Here is a 22,460-nt window from a genome sequence, read left to right on the forward strand (position 1 = left end):
ACTGAACTGAATAGTTGGTATGTAGAAAAAATAGGTAGTAGCCCTGGTATTAGTAACATTAGATCTTTAAGTTACGTACTTTCTTTGTTATAACCCACTGCACCTTTGTTCTACAGGAATGTAACTTTATTTAGTACTTTGAGGGTGAAGCAGATTAAAGAAAAAACACTTCAAGGGAAAATGAGTTTTCTGGTTGATACACATTTATCTAGGAAGAGAGCCATAAAAATGTTAGCAGGCCCCCTGGCCAGAAGATGATGTAAAACCACCTGAGACCTTTTGTATTCGAGAAGGTATGCAAAAAGGAAGCCTGGTCTCAATAAGGGTCAGGACTGCTGCCCCTGCATAACTCTGCATATCCCATTATTTCTTTATGTACAACTTGGGGTATATAAGCTGCTTTTGAAAATAAAGTTGTGGGTCTGGCACCAATGCTTGGCTCCCCCACGTCGTTCTTTTCTCCCTTTACAGGCTGAATTCCCGTCTGGAACACAGAGGCTCTCCGTGTCTACTTATTTGCCCTGGCTTCTAAGACCCACGTGAGAAGGAGCCCAAGGCGGAGCACCCTCCACTATTCAAGCGGGAGCCAGTGGCCTACGTAGACGGTGCAAGCCCCTTGTCTTGGAGCTTTATTGGTCTCCTGTGTAAACCAAGTTATTCAGCCTCTTTTCACCAGTAATTTTCCTACTACACTATTCTTTCCTAATTTCTCTTTAGATTTCTAAATAAATAAATTTCTCCTCACCGACTCTATCCTGCTTCGAATTCCCTGGATCCACCGGGGCTGGACCCTGGCACCTCCCTGTCCATGACCAACTCCCAGAGTCCACCCAAACCCAAGTCCACTGAGTCAGTGATGCCATCCAACCATCTCATCCTCTGTTGTCCCCTTCTCCTCCTGCCCTCAGTCTTTTCCAGCATCAGGGTCTTTTTAAATGAGTGATAGTTACAGAAAATAACCCATTTAATCAAACTCAACCTAGAGTTCCTGTTGAAATTAAATAAATAGATGAAGGTGAAAGGAAAGCTTTTTAACAGCAGAATGCTAACTGGTGATTACAGAATGAATGGCAGAGCGGGGAATCACCAATGCGTGCTGACACCGGACGACAAAGGCTTGATGAGGGGCAGGAAATTCACAGCCTCCAAGCATCTCACCATGAGATACTAAATATAGTCACAAAGGGAAAAATGCCGACTTTACAGAGAAACATCTGGCATACACCACCTCAACCAAGTGATCAAAGTTAACATCACCAATAATAAGGCGTATCAACAAGCTGTACCTCCAAATACAATGCACTAAGAAGAAAGGAGAAGGAAATGGCAACCCACTCCAGTACTCTTGCCCGGAGAATCCCAAGGACGGAGGAGCCTGGTAGGCTACAGTCCATGGGGTCGCAAAGAGTCGGACATGATTGAGCGACTTCACTCAAGAAGAACGTGGCATTATTTCTGCAATAATCATGCCACAATGCCTATCACTGTTGGGGAAATAGGGGAAAGTCTTGTTCAGGCTTCAGAAGCAGGAGAGCAGCCCTCTGATCTGCTCTGACCTGCGTGGACACTGCCTGGATTCCATGCCTGCGGGCAAGCACAGCAAGTCAGGCAGCACTTCAGATTAGAAAGAGAATTCGTCTTGAAATTCTTGAGCCCCTGATGGTCTGGGCAATCCCTGCTCCCTCTCTGGAGGGTTTAATGAAATTCTATAACTCATAAGGTGAAGCAAATCTTTCCACATTGTAGAAAGATTAAAGTAAAACCATACCCGCATTTTTGCACACAAACTGACGCAAACTGATGATGGTATCAGCTTGTGGCCTAGGATTACGAGCAGAAGCCCCTGAAACTGCGATTTGAAGTCTCACTGGTGGGTGGACGCATCTCCCCTGGACTCTTCTCAACTGGGCCTCCAGATTGTTGTTAACAAGGGACTCCCTAGCACTGTTCAAGTCTGGAGGTAGCTCAGCCCAATTTGGTGATGTATACACTGTTAATTCTATTTTTTATATTTCTTTTCAAATTATCTTTCTTCCATAAAAAATAGAAATTGTTTATGTGTGTAACAAGGGTTTCTTTGGCTAACGAATCCTTTGAATTGAAAACAAAAGTAAAACTTTTGGCAAAACAATCACCCATCTTTGTCTATAATATCAAACTCCTTTTGTCTTAAAACTCCTTTAAAGGTTTGTTCTTTCTGCCTCTCGAGGCTTTTAAAAATTTGTGCTATTGTATATTCTGCAAATTCTGATTTATATATTTAATTAAAAATAACTCTATTCCTCTAAAAACTTACATTTCTGCTCTGAAATATGGACTAATAAAAGCTGAGCTATAGCCTAAAATACTTTAATCTATAAAATAAAAATTTCATATTTAGTAAGTAAAATAAACCTGGGAAGCAGCACTTCTATTACTGTGATTTTATATGAAAGACTAAAAAGAAGAGCAAATGATATTTCTGGCTGAGACTAAGGTTTCCTTACTATTGTTGATAAAAAAAGAAAGACTAACTATATTGTGTGAAAGAGACATTTCTACTTGATACTCTCCTTAAACCTTAGATTAAAAAAAAGAAAAAAGAACCCACACATAAAACTATTTAGAAACCAAAAGTGATCCAAAAACCTATTGTCAGCCCAATCTTGCTATTTAAAATGGCTTAAGGAACATATCACACCCAATATATAGGAATAATCTCACCAAGGGCACCACAATTCTCCTTTAAGTTCGGCTGTGACTTCTCAAGGACCCCTACTAGGACAGGCTATCAACATTTACTTTGAGATTTTACTTTTTTTTTTGCTTCCAAGGCTGACCAATTTCTTTCCACGAAAGATATTGTTTCTTTGGATACAATCAGATTATATTTAAAATTTAATGGCTAAAGAGTCAATCTGTCCTTACATGGCTATTCTGGCTAAATATATGGCTATTATTTTTACATGGCTATTTTTACATGGCTATATGATGTACCTAGAAAGCAATCTAATTACCCTATTTCCAAATTACTGCTATTAATAGAAGAGATGAGGCATGCCTCAGCTCTCATCAGTCGTGTCCGACTTTTTGTGATCCCATGGACTGCAGCACATCAGGCCTCTCTGTCCATCACCAATTTCTGATGCGTGTTCAAGCCCATGTCCATCGAGTCAGTGATGCCATCCAACCACCTCATCCTGTTGGCCCATTCTCCTCCCAGCTCTCCTATATCAGCAGTAACAACTAGAGGTGAGAGTCACTATCAACATTACTCACCATGCTTCTTCTAATATAGCTGATAGCCTTCCCCACATCCATGCCAGACCAGTTGTCGAGCACATAGCAGATACAGGAAGCGCAGTATACAAATCGCATGTCATTCTCACTGCCTTCAGGTACTGCACGAAAACTGAAAGTGAGAGCAATGTGAGTCACTGCGCGGCAATTTACTTGTGCAGGGGCCGTTTAGAGACAGCCACTTTATGTTTCCACTCACAGAAAAGCCTGTCACCAGTAACGGATTTAAACATCATAGTCTACTTGTATTACTCAGTAAAGAACAGGACTATTAACTGCCCCTAAATCATCACTCTGCTCCAAAGTTCTGGTATCCGGGTAGCTTAGCCCATGACCGCAGCTACTCCTCTCCAGACACCACCACTCCAGAGCAAGTTCATCCACTCTCAGCCACGGGAAGCTGTGGCACAGTGGTCTGAGAATCCATGAGAGAAACAGGAGCAGGTGAAACCTGGGAACTGTTGGTTTTGCCTATGTAAAATTTCTTCTCAGTGTACATAGAGATAACCAGTATGATAACTGACCATATTGTTTTAATTTTCACCTATAATTAGTTTTCAGTAAGTAAGTAAGGTCACTCAGTCGTGTCCGACTCCTTGTGACCCCGTGGACTGCAGAGAAGTATGTAAGAGTGTTTTATGTCTTTTATTTATAAACAAGGGTAAGGCAGCAGCAGCCAAAGACTACAGTGAAATACTGAGAAATCAGTGACGTGTACTTGCTGCGTTAAGGATTTATAGTATTTCCAATCAATGCCAATTATCTTGCATGTTTCCATTAATTTTCCCCTCATCAACAGCAGTGTTTTTAAAATAATGACAGGAAAACAGAGACAACAGTAGACGGAACACAGATATAATATGGCGGGATTTGTTTGCCAAGTTCCCTCTTTAGACAGAATCACTACTGCTTTATTACTTCCAAGATTTAAAAAAATGCTTCACCTTAAAACTCTTTTTTGTTAGACCCATGACTCAAATCATCAAGTATTAATGAACTAACTTCTTTTTCTAACCTTTAAAAATATCACAGAAACTACCTATACTAGAATATAATATTCAACATTCATCCCCTTTTCCCCCTATAACTACCCTAAGGAATGAAAGTTTAGACTAAATAAACTTTTAAAACACTGACACTAAATTTATATCTGCTTCAAAATGTTAATTTTTTACCCGGAAGGTAAATTAAAGTAGATCCTAATCCTGAAACTATTAAACCACTTATTTATGGATCACTTATTGTCTTCTTAAAAAAAATAAAAATAAAAATGGAGTTCTATTATTGTGATTACTTTTATTTTCACTCAAATAAGAAATATTTTATTGATCAGGCATTTAAACCATATTATACAGTGAACTTTTAGGTGGTTGGAATAAGAATTTATGACAAATTCTATAGGTCTACTATAGTACTATATTAATTTTTAGTTTCAAAAGATTCTTTAAAAAAAAAAAAAAACAGGAGAGAGAGAGACAAGTAACAAAAAATGACCTGTACCTTCCATCTTCTAGCTGAAGGGCTCTCAAGCCTGCTAAGCAAGCTTCTTTATTTACCCGGCTTAGGTCATCTCCAAGAATAACTAGGCATGAAAGGCCAGTGTAGGTCATTGCTATGTGGCCACTGTCGTAAGGATGAGCAGTTCCAGGATTCTAGATTCAAAATTAATATAATGTTAATTAGAAAACTGAAATGAAATCTTACTCCATTATACAATTTGACAAGAAGCTTCAGTAAACAGTAAAATCAAACGTTGTTTTTACTCACTTGTATAGACATCTGGTAGAGAAAAATAAAACTGAATTTCATGTATGTCTCAACATAGGTATTACTGCATACTATCCAGGCACGTAGTTTTAAAATTTATCCTCAAGCTTTATGGAAGTAGATCTGATATTCAAGTAAGCCAAATTATTTAAACTTTTTATTTGATCAACCAGATCAATTATAATTTAAGGCTTATAAAGTTAGAAAAGCACCTAGAAATAATTATTTTATGCCATACAAATTCAAATTAAGTACCACAGTACTAATTACCATTTAAAAATAATACAAAACAATATAGTTGAAAAATCTTTTCCTATTTTCATATAGTTGAATTATTTTACTTTCTAATAACATTAACACTTAGAATAGTAAATAACAAAAAAATACAAAGGCTTAAGATACTAACATTGAAAAATTCTCTGAATAAAATAATCTAACTTTTAAAGTTTGGAGCTCAAATGAGTATTGACTGTGAAGTGTTTTGTGAAGACTGTTAGACTAGTAATTGCCCAGGCAGAGCTGGGGAGTCAAACTAGAAAACTCGTATTACCAAAATACTTGCTGAATTAGTTTCACTGATTTGATGGTTCCAAGAAAACTACAAAAGTTATCAAAACTCTCTCAAGGTTTGTAAAATATGTGACTCCTTGTAGGAAACCCTGTAGACTCTAGTTGGCACAGACATAGATAAAATTAACTTAAAAACTTTTAAAAATAAAAGTAAAAATGTAAAGCCAAGTAACTTAAGACTGCACATTACACAAAGCACTTAAAGTTTTATAATTATTTTCAAGTAACCAATCCTATTAACTAGTTATTTTAAAAAGCTAATTTCACTTAAAAAAATGTAAAATTTCACACTGTACTAATTATCTCTCTGTTAAGAAAGTTTTGATTTTGACAGACTAACAGCACATTTTAAATTCATCTTTCTCATCAGCTTTCTTTCTGTTTTAGTTGGGCTCATCAATAACTGCTTCAAATACCTGAATAACTGCTCAAAATACTACAAAGTTATAACGAATCTTATACAAAGATTTTGGTTAAAATAGACTCCAAAAAAATAAAAATAAAATAGACTCCACTGCTTTCTACAATAAATGTTAACCTCTACACCACTGAAAGGCATCAAATCTTGGCTGTATTACTCACGCACTGGCTTGCCTCATTCTGAAAAATGGAGGTATCAGTATCCACTTCACAGAGTTACTGTGAAGATTAAATGAAGTTACTGCCTATACAGATGCTAGTTATCTTACTGATGATGACGCAAGTGCAAGGCAAATATCAAAAGGGCCACCGCTTCTTTGGAGTCATGACCCAAGGGCGTTAGAACCGCTTCATCAGAACACTTACCTGCATCAGAACCCTTAACTCACCTTCTGCAGGTCTTCACAGAGTAAGTTTGTAAGGTGTTCAAATTTCCTCTGAATCTGAACTCGCCCCACCTATCCAGTCTTACATATACAATTCCTTACATGGTCTCACAAATATGACAAGCAAATCCTCATTGTGGCATCTCTTTCATTCTGAGTTCCTCCTTAGAACTTAAGCTCTAATGTGCCTGGATATGCTATTCCACATTTATAACTGACTTCTTAGAATTCTTTTTTTGGTTGTCATTGTTGTTCACCTGCCAAGTCGTGTCTGACTCTCTGAGACCCCACAAACTGCAAGATGCCAGGCTTCCCTGTCCTTCACCATCTCCTGGAGTTTGCTCAAACTCATGCCCACGAGTCAGTGATGCCATCTCATCCTGTCGCCCCCTTCTCCTCTTGCCCTCAATCTTTCCCAGCATCAGGGTCTTTTCCAATGAACTGGCTCTTTGCATCAGTTGGCCAAAGTATTGGAACTTACTTAAACTAAGTATCTGCTATGTTAAAAGCACTGTGGCGAATCCAAACGTAAATCAAACGTGTACCTTAACCTTGAAGGTAGAAGAGAGGTCTACTTGAATAAGTACAGTACAAAACAGGATGCGGTAAGTGCCATGGTGGAAATACAGTAATGCATGGATAAAGATTTTTTTCTGCAGGATGAGACTTGGTTAGGCACAGTGAAGAGGGGGCTTTAGGTAGGAGGGAAAGTAGAAGCAAAGCAGAGAAGGAAAACTCCTGGCTATGCAGTATGTCTTAAGGACAGTATATGGTTTCACAGAGAATACGGGATCTGTTGGAAGAAAAACTGAGAAAACAGGGTTGAGAGGATCCATCAGTGTTTCTCAAAACGTATTCTACGGCCACTAGCGGCCCTGAGCATTTTTCAGGTAAGTCAATGGCCTACAGGTGGTTTTAGAAGAAAAACTGATGATGTTATTTTAGTTATATAGTATATTAGAAAATCTTATTGCTCCCTCAGGTTCTCTTGGTTTCACCCCTCTCCTGGATTCTCAGCCACCACACTAACAGACAACTCCTCATGGGCCCGTATGATTCCACCAGAGCCTCTAGCTCCTTCTATCATTCAACACTCAGATTAATGCAACACAGACTGGAGTGGGACCCAGCGTCCCCAGAAAATGCCTAGATCTTGATGAATTAGGGCCATGAATGGGTTTTAGGAGACCCTGTGAACCAAAGGCAAAAAAGGTTTCTTTTTAAACTTTATTTTTGTTATTTTAAATACGCTTTGGGAGAGGGGTGAGGGGAAAAAGGTCCTTAAAGTAATGTTATCAAAGAACTGTTTTACTCCAACAAGTGTAGGTATACATCTGTATAGGGTATAGTGCTGTATAACGGTCATTATCATCAGGGTCATGACTTATAGATATCCTGTCCATTATGACTAAATGCAGAGCTATCTCTATTTAGCACTGGCTTAAGTTGCAAAGTATTTTATGCATCAGATAAAAAGAACAATTTTTATGGATCTTTTTTTTCTAGATTCTCTAATAAAAGCAATGAGCATACGTGATTGGAGATACTTTAGCAAAGTCATATGACTCACATAGGCATGCCTGTCTACAGCTTAAGGCAAAGGAAGAAAGCTGAAGTGGTGCCTCTGTCAAATCATGTCACCTCCTCCAAAATCACTATTTATTCCAAATTTTTGAAGCAGAGTATGGAAAAACTGGTAGCATGCCATTTACCTTCAGTTTGGAACCAGATACAAATCTTGATGTACTCAGTGTAACCAGATATGGGCTTGTAACCATCATATAAGCAGGCTGATCCCATCTAGGAAAAAGCTTCTATTTTGTGAGGTCTTCCACAAAATGATGAAGCTTTTCTCTGCTTTCTATTGTAGAAAAATACTTTGTACATAGAAGAAATACCTACAAAAGCTCGTTTGGGGTCTACCTCTTTGAAGAAGGAAAAAAATTTCTGTCAGGACTCACAGATTTTCTGCACCCGCATGTACTAGTACCAAAGTCCTGCCTGAAACCCTGGAGACAGCCTGCCTTTGTCATGAAGGTCATCATAATTCATCACTACTTGGGCCTCGAATCAGCGCCTTAGCAAGAACGTTTTCATTCATTCCTAAGAAATGTGAACCAAATATAAAGTCCTACTATAACACATGGAAGGTTTCTTAGAGAACAAATGTACTTGAGTACTTTATTTCCATTTTCTCCAAGAAATCACCAATAATTTGTACACACACACACACACAGGTGCAATAGCAACAAAAACATAATTTTTGTAACAATACAAATTCCTGTGGGTTTAAATACTGTGCATTATTTCAGAAAGTAAAGTGGGTATAGCTTTCCCTTAGAGTTACAGTTCATAAAACACATTTATTTAGGTACACTAAAACTTGGAAACCTGGTTCTTCCTATATACTTTCTTAGTTTTCTTACTAAAATCTCTACACTCCCCCCTCCTCTTTCCTCCTAATCCAAACAGAACTAACCTTTGATGGATTGAATGGAATACCCAGGTAGGAAGAGCCTCGGAAGCCACAGCGATTTAGATTTGATCCTGGAAAATAAAAACATGTACTTTTAAAGTGTACCTTATTTTCACACAGATTCTAATGCAGTTCAATTATACAGTCTCTCAGAAAAAGCATATTTTAGTACCAAAGCTTTGTCACTATCTCCATTTTCATGCTACCTAACGCTGAATGTCTGCTCTAGGAGCTTTACGTGGATTTCTTCATTTAATTTCCAAACCAGTCCAAACCAAAACATGACTTCCCACCAGATACTTTTAATTTCAGCCTATGTCACTGAGTCAAAAATGTTTTCCTACCTTTTCTAAATGATGATTTTTCATGTGATCAACCTATTCAACCTCTCATGCTAAAGAACTGAAAGCAGATGCGCTGATAATAAGTGACATGTTCACAGTAATAGCTGGTTAGCAATACAAATAGTCCCGTCCAGTGTCTTTTAACCCTAACTCACAGCTTCTTCACAGGGGAGAAAGGTTTAGGTATAAATTGTTCCACAGTTGCAGAAAATAAATGTACTTTACATTTCAGTATAAGATAGTCCTTCATTCTAAGTACAATACTTTGTGCAAAGAACACTGAAGTTAGAACCTGGTATCTGCTTATTCATAGCATGTTTAATCACACAGATATTTTTCCCACCTAAAATTTTTCATTTTTCAAGATATCAATGGAATATAACTGGGAACCTAAGAAAGAAAACAGCTACATCCATGAAAAGGAATTCTTGTGCACTACTGATGGGAATGTAAACTGCTGTAGCCACTGAAAAAATTAAGACTAGAACCACCATGTGATCCAGCAATTTCACTTTTGGGTATATACATTTTAAAAAATGGCGTCATTATATCAAACAGATTATCTGTAGGCCCATGTTCACTGCATTATCCACGATACCCCAGACACGGAAACAACGTAAGTGTCCAACTATGGAGGAATGGGTAGAAAGCATGTGAGGCATCTACAGACAAACATGTATGTCCCACACACACACGCACGTATGACTCAGCCATCTAAAGGTGGAAACTATGCTTCCTGCAACAATATGGATGAGCCTAATTGGCATTCAGTTCAGTTCAGTTCAGTTGCTCAGTCGTGTCTGGCTCTTTGCGACCCCATGGACTGCAGGATACCAGGCTTCCCTGTCCATCACCAACTCCCGGAGTTTACTCAAACTCATGCCCAGTGATGCCATCCAACCATCTCATCCTCCGTTGTCCCCTTCTCCTCCTGCCTTCAATCTTTCCCAGCATCACAGTCTTTTGAAAGGAGTCAGCTCTTCACATCAGGTGGCCAAAGTATTGGAGTTTCAGCTTTAGCATCAGTCTTTTCAATGAATATTCAGGACTGATCTCCTTTAGGATGGAGTGGTTGGATCTCCTTGCAGTCCAAGGGACTCTCAAGAGTCTTCAACACCACATTTCGAAAGCATTCAGCGCTCAGCTTTCTTTATAGTCCAACTCTCACATCCATACATGACCACTGGAAAAACCATAGCCTTGACTAGACGGACCTTGTTGGCAAAGTAATGCCTTGAGAACCCCATGGACAGCATGGAAAGGGCATCACACTAAGTGAAATAAAGCATACAGAGAAAGACATACAGCGCATGTTACTTACACTTAGTAATCCAAACAAGCTGAACTCAGAGAGAGGAGACTAGCAGTTGTCAGGGCTGGCAGGGAAGATGCTGGCCAAAGGGTACAAACTTTGACCTGTAGGGTGAATAGGATCTGGGGATCTCATGTATGTACAGCATGGTGAGTGTACTGAACAATACTATACTGTATCCTTGTGAGTTAATATGACCTTAAATAGCAGAACTTAAATTTTATCACCACACACACAAAAAGGTAATTCTGGGAGAGGAATGGAGCTGTTAACTAACCTTACTGTGGCAATCATTTCACAGTATATATGTACATCAAATGATCATGCTATACACCTTAAACTTACATATATGTCAGTAATGTTGGAAAGAAATTCAAAAATTTAAATGAAAAAAAAAATGGCTATACCCACATTAAAAAGGTAAGTGTGGTTTTAAGAACTATTAGAAAATCAGCATGATAGAAACAGAAGGTAGGACTGTAGTACCAACAGACTGTATATGCATTGCTATTAAAAAAAAAATCAAGCTGACACACTATTTACAATAGCCAGAACATGGAAGCAACCTAGATATCCATCATCAGATGAATGGATAAAGAAGTTGTGGCACATATACACAATGGATTACTCAGCCCCCAAAAGGAACACATCTGAGTCGGTTCTAATGAGGTGGATGAATCTGGAGTCTATCATACAGAGTGAAGTCAGTCAGAAAGAGAAAGACAAATACTGTATATTAATGCATATATATGGAGTCTAGAAAGATGGTGCTGATGAGCCTATTCACTGGGCAACAGTGGAGATGCAGACATAGAGGAGAGGCTTATGGGCGTGGGCTGGGGGAGGAGGAGAGGGCGGGACGAACGGAGGGAGTAACATGGGAACACACACACTACCGCGTGTAACGCAGATAACCAACGGGCAAGTGCTGCATGACTCAGGGAGCTCGAACCGGGGCTCTGTGACACTGGCGGGAAAGGGTGGGGAGGTGGGAGGAAGGTTCCAGAGGGAGGGGGCACATGCATGCCTACGGCTGACTCATGTTGATGTACAGCAGACCAACACAATATTGTGAAGCAATTTTCCTTCAATTAAAAATAAGTTTTAAAAAAATAAGTAAGTTTGGGGAAAAAAAATCAAGCTGACTTAAAAACTGGTTCTGAGGTGAGGAACTAGCTTCACATCCCTCCTGACTGGTGCACGACTAATCATGATGGGTTTCAGGCACCAGACACTGTGATAGGGCTTCCCTTCTGGCTCAGCTGGTAAAGGATCCGCCTACAGCGCAGTAGACCCGGCTCCATTCCTGGGTCGGGAAGATCTGCTGGAGAAGGGACAGGCTGCCCTGGAGAATCCCACGGACTATACAGTCCACGGGGTCGAAAAGAGTCAAGCACGACTGAGCGACTCTACCTTTCACACTATTCAGTTTTGTATCTCCTGAAATACTTAGAATAGTAGCTTATACATTAACTCTCTGAGTAATTTAGGAAACTTCTTCCCTAAATTTGGTCCCATCACTTCATGGGAAATAGATGGGGAAACAGTAGAAACAGTGTCAGACTTTATTTTGGGGGGCTCCAAAATCACTGCAGATGGTGACTGCAGCGATGAAATTAAAAGACGCTTACTCCTTGGAAGGAAAGTTATGACCAACCTAGATAGCATATTGAAAAGCAGAGACATTACTTTGCCGACTAAGGTTCGTCTAGTCAAGGCTATGGTTTTTCCTGTGGTCATGTATGGATGTGAGAGTTGGAAGAAAGCTGAAAGTGAAGAAGGCTGAGTGCCGAAGAACTGATGCTTTTGAACTGTGGTGTTCGAGAAGACTCTTGAGAGTCCCTTGGACTGCAAGGAGATCCAACCAGTCCATTCTGAAGGAGATTAGCCCTGGGATTTCTTTGGAAGGAATGATGCTAAAGCTGAAACTCCAGTACTTTGGCCACCTCATGCGAAGAGCTGACTCATTGGAAAAGATTCTGATGCTGGGAGGGATTGGGGGCAGGAGGAAAAGGGGACGACAGAGGATGAGATGTCTGGTTGGCATCACTGACTCGATGGACGTGAGTTTGACTGAACTCCGGGAGTTGGTGATGGACAGGGAGGCCTGGCATGCTGCGATTCATGGGGTCGCAAAGAGTCGGACACGACTGAGCAACTGAACTGAACTCAACTTCCCTAAAGTTAAAACTCTGCACCAAGAATCTTCCCCCATTAACAACAACAACAAAATTACTTTAAAATGACTATCATCTAATGGTGATAATGATTTTGATGAACATGGTTCTCTTACTTTTGCTAAAAACTTTTCAATTGATAGGGCTTCCCTTGTGGCTCAGCTGGTAAAGAATCTGCCTGCAGTGCGGGAGACCTGGGTTCGATCCCTGGATTGGGAAGATCCCCTGGAGAAGGGAAAGGCTACCCACTCCAGTATTCTGGCCTGGAGAATTCTATGGACAGTCCATGTGGTCGCAAAGAGTCGGACATGACTGAGCGACTTTCACTTTAGATTGGTAAGCCATCGCAAAGAGTCGGACATGACTGAGCGACTTTCACTTTAGATTGGTAAGCCATTTAAGACTTGCTAATGCCTCGTGAGTCATAGAAAGGCCCGTACCCTTTGACGTGGTAATGATGCACGTGAATATCCACTCCAGTAACTTCAAATATGAGATGATCATATGCACAGAAACACTCAGGGTAGCATTTTGATGATAAAAATTTTGAAGTGACACAGAAGTCCAATGGGTTAAATATATAACATATTGCACCTACTCAAAGAAAAGCAATGTATCTACTCTATTAAAAGCAATGATTTGGGGAAACTGCACAGTAACACAGAGAAATATATATAATCAAGTTAAGAGAAAAGCAGGATACAAAAATATAGGTGTATTAAGTTTATAATTAGGAAGTGTACTTATCATCAAAGCTTCAAAGGGAATAAATATTTTATAGGACATGAATAAAGCTGAATTTTGTCTTTGTCACTGTTGTCATCACAACTCACCACAAACTTAGCAACTTAAAACAACGCTCATTTATTGTCCCACAGTTCTGTAAGGTCAGAAGGCCAAGGTAGGTCTCCCCAGGCTAAAATATCTGTTTTATGCTGTAGGGCTACATTCCTTATTGGAGGTTCTGGGGAACAATCTGCCTCTGAGTTCATTTAAGGTTGTTTGGCAGAACCAAGTTCCTTGCAGTTGTAAGACTAAGGTCTCTATTCCCTTGCCATGTCAGCTAGGGCACGCCCTTACCTCCCAGAGGGCACTCTTGCCATCTCCTGCTATGGGCCCTTGCATCTCAGAATACAGCAATGGGGTCCCAATCCTTCTCATGCTTAGACTCTCTCTAGCTTCCCCTTCTGCAGCATCTCTCTTTTGTCCTCCTTCCCTGTGTTTTTCTCGTTTGTCTTCTATAATAAGGGCGCATGTGATTATACTGTGACTGTATGTGTAACAACCACAGACAACCTCCATATTTTAAGATTAGCTGATTAGTAACCTTAACTTCACCTGCAGCATCTGTAGTGCCCCCGAGTAGTGCTTGACTGAAAAACCAGGGAACAGGAATTATGGGGGGAGAGGAGGTGACATCTTCAGAATTCTGCCTAATACTCTTTCCATACTCCAAACTGGATGTAACATTGTATTTTTTAAATTAAAAATAAATTATCCCTTCCTTACCAAGCTATGAGTGCCTCTATCCTTTTAGTGTCATTTGTTTTAATCCATCTTGAATTGGGTGAGGGGTAATGTTAAACAATATACTGTCCTAGGTCCTGTATTTTATCTGAACCCTAAAAAGTTTTACTATTATTACTTAAACTTTTGCAATCAGCTTTTCCTTTTTCCCCTTTGGATTGCCTTTCTAAAAGTTATCCTTTCAAGCTACTGATCTGCTGACAGTTCTCTATGAAAATCAAATCCTATTTCTACTTTTGATGAAAGAAAGCTCTGATTCCATGTTTCAGGTTTGAGTTTATACTTCCCTTAAGAAACCTTCTGGAGCCCCCACAAAGTCAGTTTCATATCGAGGCTGATATATAGTAGGGGCTTCATAAAGGAAAGTTTCTTTAAAATAAAAATATCTTTTCTTCCATTTAAAAAAGGGAGTACACATCATCATCTTAAAAAATTCGTCAGCCATTCTTTCTGGTTCCTATCAACATTTGTCTGCTACTATGAAGTCTTTTATAATGCTAGTAAGCTTACCTATTCATGATAACTATTCAAGTATAAATATGCAATTTATTACAAATTTACAACTGAATGCATATTCAGGATAATGTTTAAACTTCTTTGGTAGGTGTTGCAACAGGGCATCAGAGGGCAGACACACTGAAACCATAATCACAGAAAACTAGTCAATCTAATCACCCTAGGACCACAGCCTTGTCTAACTCAATGAAACTAAGCCATACCCACAGGGCAACCCAGGACGGGCGGGTCATGGTGGAGAGGTCTGACAGAATGTGGTCCACTGGAGAAGGGACTGGCAAACCATTTCAGTATTCTTGCCTTGAGAACCCCATGAACAGTATGAAAAGGCAAAATGATAAGACACTGAAAGAGGAACTCCCAGGTCAGTAGGTGCCCAATATGCTACTGGAGATCAGTGGAGAAATAACTCCAGAAAGAATGAAGGGATGGAGCCAAAGCAAAAACAATACCCAGCTGTGGATGTGACTGGTGATAGAAGCAAGGTCCAATGCTGTAAGAGCAATATTGCATAGGAACCTGGAATGTCAGGTCCATGAATCAAGGCAAATTGGAAGTGGTCAAACAAGAGAGGGCAAGAGTGAACGTCGACATTCTAGGAATCAGCAAACTAAAATGGACTGGAACGGGTGAATTTAACTCAGATGACCATTATATCTACTACTGCGGGCAGGAATCCCTCAGAAGAAATGGAGTAGCCATCATGGTCAACAAGTGAGTCCGAAATGCAGTACTTGGATGCAGTCTCAAAAACGACAGAATGATCTCTGTTCGTCTCCAAGGCAAACCATTCAATATCACAGTAATCCTGAAGAATCTAAGCTACTCCATTTTGTTAACAGAAAAACTCCATTTAGTAAGGTTCCGGGAAAAGAGCCTTTGGAAATCCCCTGACCTCACCCCACCACCCACGAGCCAATCGGATCCAGACCAGAATCTCCTGACTTAACGTTCAGGAACTTGTGGTCTACCTAGGTAATAGGGACCAATCAAAAACCAACACACAACCCTTTGAAAGAAAGTGACCAATCAGACTTCCTGCAACCTAGACATTTTTTCATGAACACTCCCTATATAAGCAATGTAACCCAAAACCCAGGGCTCCTCCCTATAGCTGCTGCGTCGGTTAACGGTGGGAGCCCCAGCTCGAGCTTGGTAATAAAGACTCTCTTGCTTTTTGCATCATATATCGGCTCCCTAGTGGTCACTGGGAGATTTCGCGACTTGGGCATAACAATCCAAGTCTAGCCCTAACCAGTAATGCTGAAGAAGCTGAAGTTGAACGGTTCTATGAAGACCTACAAGACCTTTTAGAACTAACACCCAAAAAAGATGTCCTTTTCATTATAGGGGACTGGAATGCAAAAGTAGGAAGTCAAACAACACCTGGAGCACAGGCAAATTTGGCCTTGGAATGCGGAATGAAGCAGGGCAAAGACTAATAGAGTTTTGCCAAGAAAATGCACTGGTCATAGCAAACACCCTCTTCCAACAACACAAGAGAAGACTCTACACAAGGACATCACCAGACGGTCAACACCAAATCAGACTGATTATATTCTTTGCAGCCAAAGATGGAGAAGCTCTATACAGTCAACAAAAACAAAACCAGGAGCTGACTGTGGCTCAGATCATGAACTCCTTATTACCAAATTCAGACTTAAATTGAAGAAAGTAGGGAAAACCGCTAGACCATTCAGGTATGACCTAAATCAAATTCCTTGTGATTATACAGTGGAAGTCAGAAATAGATTTAAGGGCCTAGATCTGATAGATAGAGTGCCTGATGAACTATGGAATGAGGTTCGTGACACTGTACAGGAGACAGGGATCAAGACCATCCCCATGGAAAAGAAATGCCAACAAGCAAAATGGCTGTCTGGGGAGGCCCTACAAATGGCTGTCTGGGGAGGCTGTGAAAAGAAGAGAAGCGAAAAGCAAAGGAGAAAAGGAAAGATATAAACATCTGAATGCAGAATTCCAAAGAATAGCAAGAAGAGATAAGAAAGCCTTCCTCAGCGATCAATGCAAAGAAATAGAGGAAAACAACAGAATGGGAAAGACTAGAGATCTCTTCAAGAAAATCAGAGATACCAAGGGAACATTTCATGTAAAGATGGGCTCAATAAAGGACAGAAATGGTATGGACCTAACAGAAGCGGAAGATATTAAGAAGAGCTGGCAAGAATACACAGAAGAACTGTACAAAAAAGATCTTCACAACCAAGATAATCACGATGGTGTGATCACTCATCTAGAGCCAGACATCCTGGAATGTGAAGTCAAGTGGGTCTTTGAAAGCATCACTAAGAACAAAGCTAGTGGAGGTGATGGAATTCCAGTTGAGCTCTTTAAAATTCTGAAAGATGATGCTGTGAAAGTGCTGCCCTCAATATGCCAGCAAATTGGCAAAACTCAGCAGTGACCACAGGACTGGAAAAGGTCAGTTTTCATTCCAATCCCAAAGAAAGGCAATGCCAAAGAATGCTCAAACTACCACACAATTGCACTCATCTCACATGCTAGTAAAGTAATACTCAAAATTCTCCAAGCCAGGCTTCAGCAATACGTGAACCGTGAACTCTCTGATGTTCAAGCTGGTTTTAGAAACGGCAGAGGAACCAGAGATCAAATTGCCAACATCTACTGGATCATGGAAAAAGTAAGAGAGTCCTAGAAAAACATCTATTTCTGCTTTATTGACTATGCTAAAGCCTTTGACTGTGTGGATCACAATAAACTGTGGAAAATTCTGAGAGATGGGAATACCAGACCACCTAACCTGCCTTTTGAGAAATCTGTATGCAGGTCAGGAAGCAACAGTTAGAACTGGACATGGAACAACAGACTGGCTCCAAATAGGAAAAGGAGTACATCAAGGCTGTATATTGTCACCCTGCTTATTTAACTTCTATACAGAGTACATCATGAGAAACGCTGGACTGGAAGAAACACAAGCTGGAATCAAGATTGCCGGGAGAAATATCAATAACCTCAGATATGCAGATGACACCACCCTTATGGCAGAAAGTGAAGACGAACTAAAGAGCCTCTTGATGAAAGTAAAAGAGGAGAGTGAAAAAGTTGGCTTAAAGCTCAACATTCAGAAAATGAAGATCATGGCATCCGGCCCCATCACTTCATGGGAAATAGATGGGGAAACAGCAGAAACAGTGTCAGACTTTATTTTGGGGGGCCCCAAAATCACTGCAGATGGTGACTGCAGCCATGAAATTAAAAGACACTTACTCCTTGGAAGAAAAGTTATGACCAACCTAGATAGCATATTCAAAAGCAGAGACATTACTTTGCCGACTAAGGTCTGTCTAGTCAAGGCTATGGTTTTTCCAGTAGTCATGTATGGATGTGAGAGTTGGACTGTGAAGAAGGCTGAGCACCGAAGAAATGATGCTTTTGAACTGTGAGGCTGGAGAAGACTCTTGAGAGTCCCTTGGACTGCAAGGAGATCCAGCCAGTCCATTCTGAAGGAGATCCGCCCTGGAATTTCTTTGGAAGGAATGATGCTAAAGCTGAAACTCCAGTACTTTGGCCACGTCATGCAAAGAGTTGACTCATTGGAAACGACTCTGATGCTGGGAGGGATTGGGGGCAGGAGGAGAAGGGGACGACAGAGGATGAGATGGCTGGATGGCATCACTGACTCTATGGATGTGAATCTGAGTGAACTCTGGGAGTTGGTGATGGACAGGGAGGCCTGGTGTGCTGTGATTCATGGGGTTGCAAAGTGTTGGACAGACTCAGCAACTGAACTGAACTGAGATAGCACCCTCCAGTGTTCCTATTCAGTACTAGGAAATAAAATGTGGTCTGGCTGATGAACACGATCAAGTCCAGTTCAGAAAAATCTGGATGCTTTTGGGTCGTAACCGCGGCCCACATCAAAACCCTCAGAGTAGGGCCTGAACTAATGCATATAAGAAAGAAAAATAATCCCTGCCTTATTACACAGTCAAAATTGAGAATCACTGATTTGGTGAACACATCCATAAAGTCAACAAGTTTACCTCGTTAAATGGAAGTAGCTTAAACAGCTATGCATCATAAAAACCCAGATTACTTAAAAAATGAAACTGGGTCAACAGAAAGAAAAAGGAGCAGCAGCAAATATGGGCACATGAATGGGTGTAATATACATATGGGCATTTATGCGTGAGTATGTAGTTGTTGTCTAGTCACTGAGTCATGTCCAACTCTTGCAACCCCATGGATTGTAGCCCACCAGGCTCCTCTGTGCCTGGGAGTCTCCAGGTTAGACTATTGGAGTGGGTTGTCCTTTCTTCCTTCAGGGGATCTTCCTGAGCCAGGGATCAAACCCATGTCTCCTGCACTGGCAGGCAGGTTCTTTACCACTCGGTCACCAAGGCAGGCCAAGTACGTAGAGAGATGTATTAAAGAGTAAAACATATTAGCTATCAACCATAAAGGAAAACAATCCTTTATCTGCATGCTTGCACATTAAAGATAAGTATTAAGCTACAAAGCTGACTTCTGCTTGATGACTGGGTCATATCTGACTTACAACTTAGGATTTGACTACTAAACTCAAAGAAACTCCAGCCATGCCGAGCATCAGAAAGACAATGGGTTTAGATATTCTCTAAAAAGCAAGGAAACTCGCAGAATGTAAAACTTTAACGAGAGTTTAAAAAGATTTATTTTCAGCAGAGTTACTCTGCTTTTCATAAGAAAATGAATTTGCCCTCGTAAGAGAAAATTTTATTGAGACAAAATAAAAATACATAAAATATTATATTTAAATGCTTCCAATAAAATATAACTTGAGCTAAAATATCACATTACTAGTGGTGGTGTGCTGCTTATATAATCCAAAACTTGTTTTGGTTATGTTCTTAACATTCTAATTTTCATTTTCAAAGTTATGTTACTGCACTATGCAAAAAGAATTCAAGCGAATGTGGTGATTTTTTTTTAAATGTAAAAGTAGACATTTACATTTTATGGCTATAGAAATAATTTCTCACAGGTCTCAAGAAACACAAGGTTTCCTAGTAAAAGAACATCTTATATGACTCCTGTTTCAGAATGTCAAGAAAGATCCCCACAAGGTAAATAAAATACTACATACCTTAAAAAACGTTTTTGTATCTATTTCCTACATCCCACAGATTAGTTTTAGAATAGGACCTAGACCAGTTAAAGAGAAGGCAGGTAGGGGATTTTCTTTCATAGAGATTTGAAATTTAATAGCATTTCATCCAACAAAACAGTAAGTTGAGAATTCGGAACTGCAGGTGGGCTGTGAAAAGACGTGTGGCATAGCATACCAGATAAGCGACTAAGGGCCGCTGGGCACGTAAACCAACCCATGACCGGGACACTATCTTTACATAAAATTCTTGATCTACAATGCCTCCCAAACAAGCGTTCTATAATTTCTAAAAGTTTTAATGCTCAGTTTAGCCACATGAAACTATACTTACATTTCCAGCATGTTGTTTAAAATAAAAAAAGGATGCAAACTCACTGAAAGTCTACTAAAAAATTGAAATCAATGAACATTTTACATTTTAATATTAAACCACTTTATCTACATTTCCAAACACTTAATTATAATTTTTATGAGCTCTATTAAGGAAGAGATATCAGATTTATTTTCCTTTAGACACGTAAGACAGCCTCAGAGTTCTCATGAAAAAATCCGTATCTCACAGAAAAATACACACGATAAAAAGAGCACTTGGTGCATCGGATCAGTATAGGGAAAACTGAAAATGAGAAGCAGGAAGCTGCATTCTAACTCTGCTTCTAACATCAACTAGTTATATTACTGTGAGCAAATGATTACTCTCTGGATCTTAACATCTACTTGTAAACTGATGGACTATAATATTCCTTGTTTTGTTCTAGCTCCAAAATTGTCTGGTTGTGCCCCTGGTCAGAGAGGGTAACAAAGTCCCCGGGCTGATCCCTGGTGTTTCCTAAATACTTCCTGACATTGATGAGAAGGGCCCCAACCCTCCAATGGTCTGACCGCACTTATTACTAGGATACCACGGGGATCTTTACAATCCTAGGGGATAATTGTGATTAAATATTTACAATGTACTTAATTGCCACACAGAACAGTTTCCACAAGGGACTATATACTTTCCCAGTATAGCGGCATGGGGACCTGGAGTCAGAAGCCAGGGATTCCAGTCTGACTCTGTCACTGACATCTCTGTGTGACCTCGGGCAGGCCTCTCACTCACTCTTCCTTTCAATGTCTGCCCGACTTCTGGGAAAGGCAGACTGAGGGAAGAACAATGTGATGATGTATTTGAAAACTACAAAATATTAAATAATGCACTGAATTGTTCCTGCCAGCAGCAAAATGTCAATATTTGTGTATAATCATATAAATTGGCTTCGTTTTTATTTGTGTTGTGTTTTGAAGAGAGGCTGAGATAAAGATTTTTTAACTAAAATTTTTTAAATACAGAATATTTATTGTCAGCATTCAAACAATGCAGAAATATAGAATAAAACTAAAGTACCTTATCCAGCCATCCCCTACCTCTGTTCTCATCTACTTTCCCCTCGACAAAGGCTGTCTATGCATGCTTTTGGAGATTTTCCTATACACTGATGTTAATAGATTGTTAAAACAAAACACCCCTGTACACGTTGGTATTTACCATTTAACTGCATCTGATGAACAGTTTCATGTAAGTACATATACAGATCTACCGCAGTCACCTTACTACAGGGCAGTACTCTTTACTGGCCAAAGCTTATTTAACTGTTTCACTTTTGGTGGATACTTCCTGTTTCTGACGTATTATTATAACAAACAATGCCAACACATCCCTCTACAGAGTTCCGTGCACAGGTACTAGGTTCCTGAGGTTAGCAACAACTTACCACTAACCTGGCGGCTTTAAACAACAGAAATGTATTCTCTTGTAGGTGTAGAGCCCAGGAGTTCAAAATCAAGTTGTCAGCAGGCTGGCTCCTTCTGAGGGCTCTGAGGGAAAGCCAAGTGTATACCTCCTCTGAGTTTCTGGTGGGCATTCCTGATGCTCTTTACCACGCGGACGCACCCCTGAGCTCTGCGTCTGTCTTCACATGGCCTGTCCTCTGTCAAGGACCTCCCTTCCGTTCTCTCTGAAGGACACCAGTCACTCTTCTTGAGACCCTTACCCTAATTATGCTTGCCAAGACCCTCCTTCCAAATGTAGGCACCCTCTGAGGTTCTGGGTGCATATGCCTTTGGGGGACCACGATTTAACTAGATACAGCACACACAAGGACAGGTGAGGGCAGAAAGTCGCCCTCCTAAAATGCCCTTCCAAAGGGTACAGCACTTTTCACTTCCAGCAACAGAATATTCAACTTTTAAAAACTTTTTGGTAAACTGATGTGCTAGGTAAAAAATAATGCTAATCTCTTGTTTCTACTGCATCTCCCTAATTTCTACTATCGGTCGGTCCTCTCTTCATGTATTTAATGACTATATGTACTTCTTTTGTGGAGTATCTATTCACAAATTTTGTCATTTTCTAAATGGCAATGTGTCATCTTTTCCTCAATCTTTTAACAACTTTTTACAGTTTTGATATTGATATTTTGTCTAGTATATACAGTGGCACAATTTCCTCCAAGTCTGTTATTTATCCAACTTTATCTTTCCCTATGTCACATTTAAAAATATTTATTTAATCA

At 39.9% G+C, this 22,460-nt stretch overlaps 1 protein-coding gene across 1 annotated transcript in view; it reads right to left on the bottom strand.

The window, feature by feature from the left end:
- Window positions 1-22,460, bottom strand: part of PGGT1B (protein geranylgeranyltransferase type I subunit beta) — a 59,214-nt gene that overhangs the window by 21,860 nt on the left and 14,894 nt on the right. The window contains exons 3-5 of the mRNA XM_069595287.1: window positions 8,902-8,969; window positions 4,780-4,931; window positions 3,259-3,391 (exon numbers count right to left, since the gene is read on the bottom strand). Of these exons, the coding sequence (XP_069451388.1) occupies window positions 3,259-3,391; window positions 4,780-4,931; window positions 8,902-8,969 (353 nt within the window). The remainder of the gene's footprint in view (window positions 1-3,258; window positions 3,392-4,779; window positions 4,932-8,901; window positions 8,970-22,460) is intronic.

The sequence above is a fragment of the Ovis canadensis genome, chromosome 7 (genome assembly GCF_042477335.2).
Source record: "Ovis canadensis isolate MfBH-ARS-UI-01 breed Bighorn chromosome 7, ARS-UI_OviCan_v2, whole genome shotgun sequence".
Lineage (NCBI taxonomy): Eukaryota > Metazoa > Chordata > Mammalia > Artiodactyla > Bovidae > Ovis > Ovis canadensis.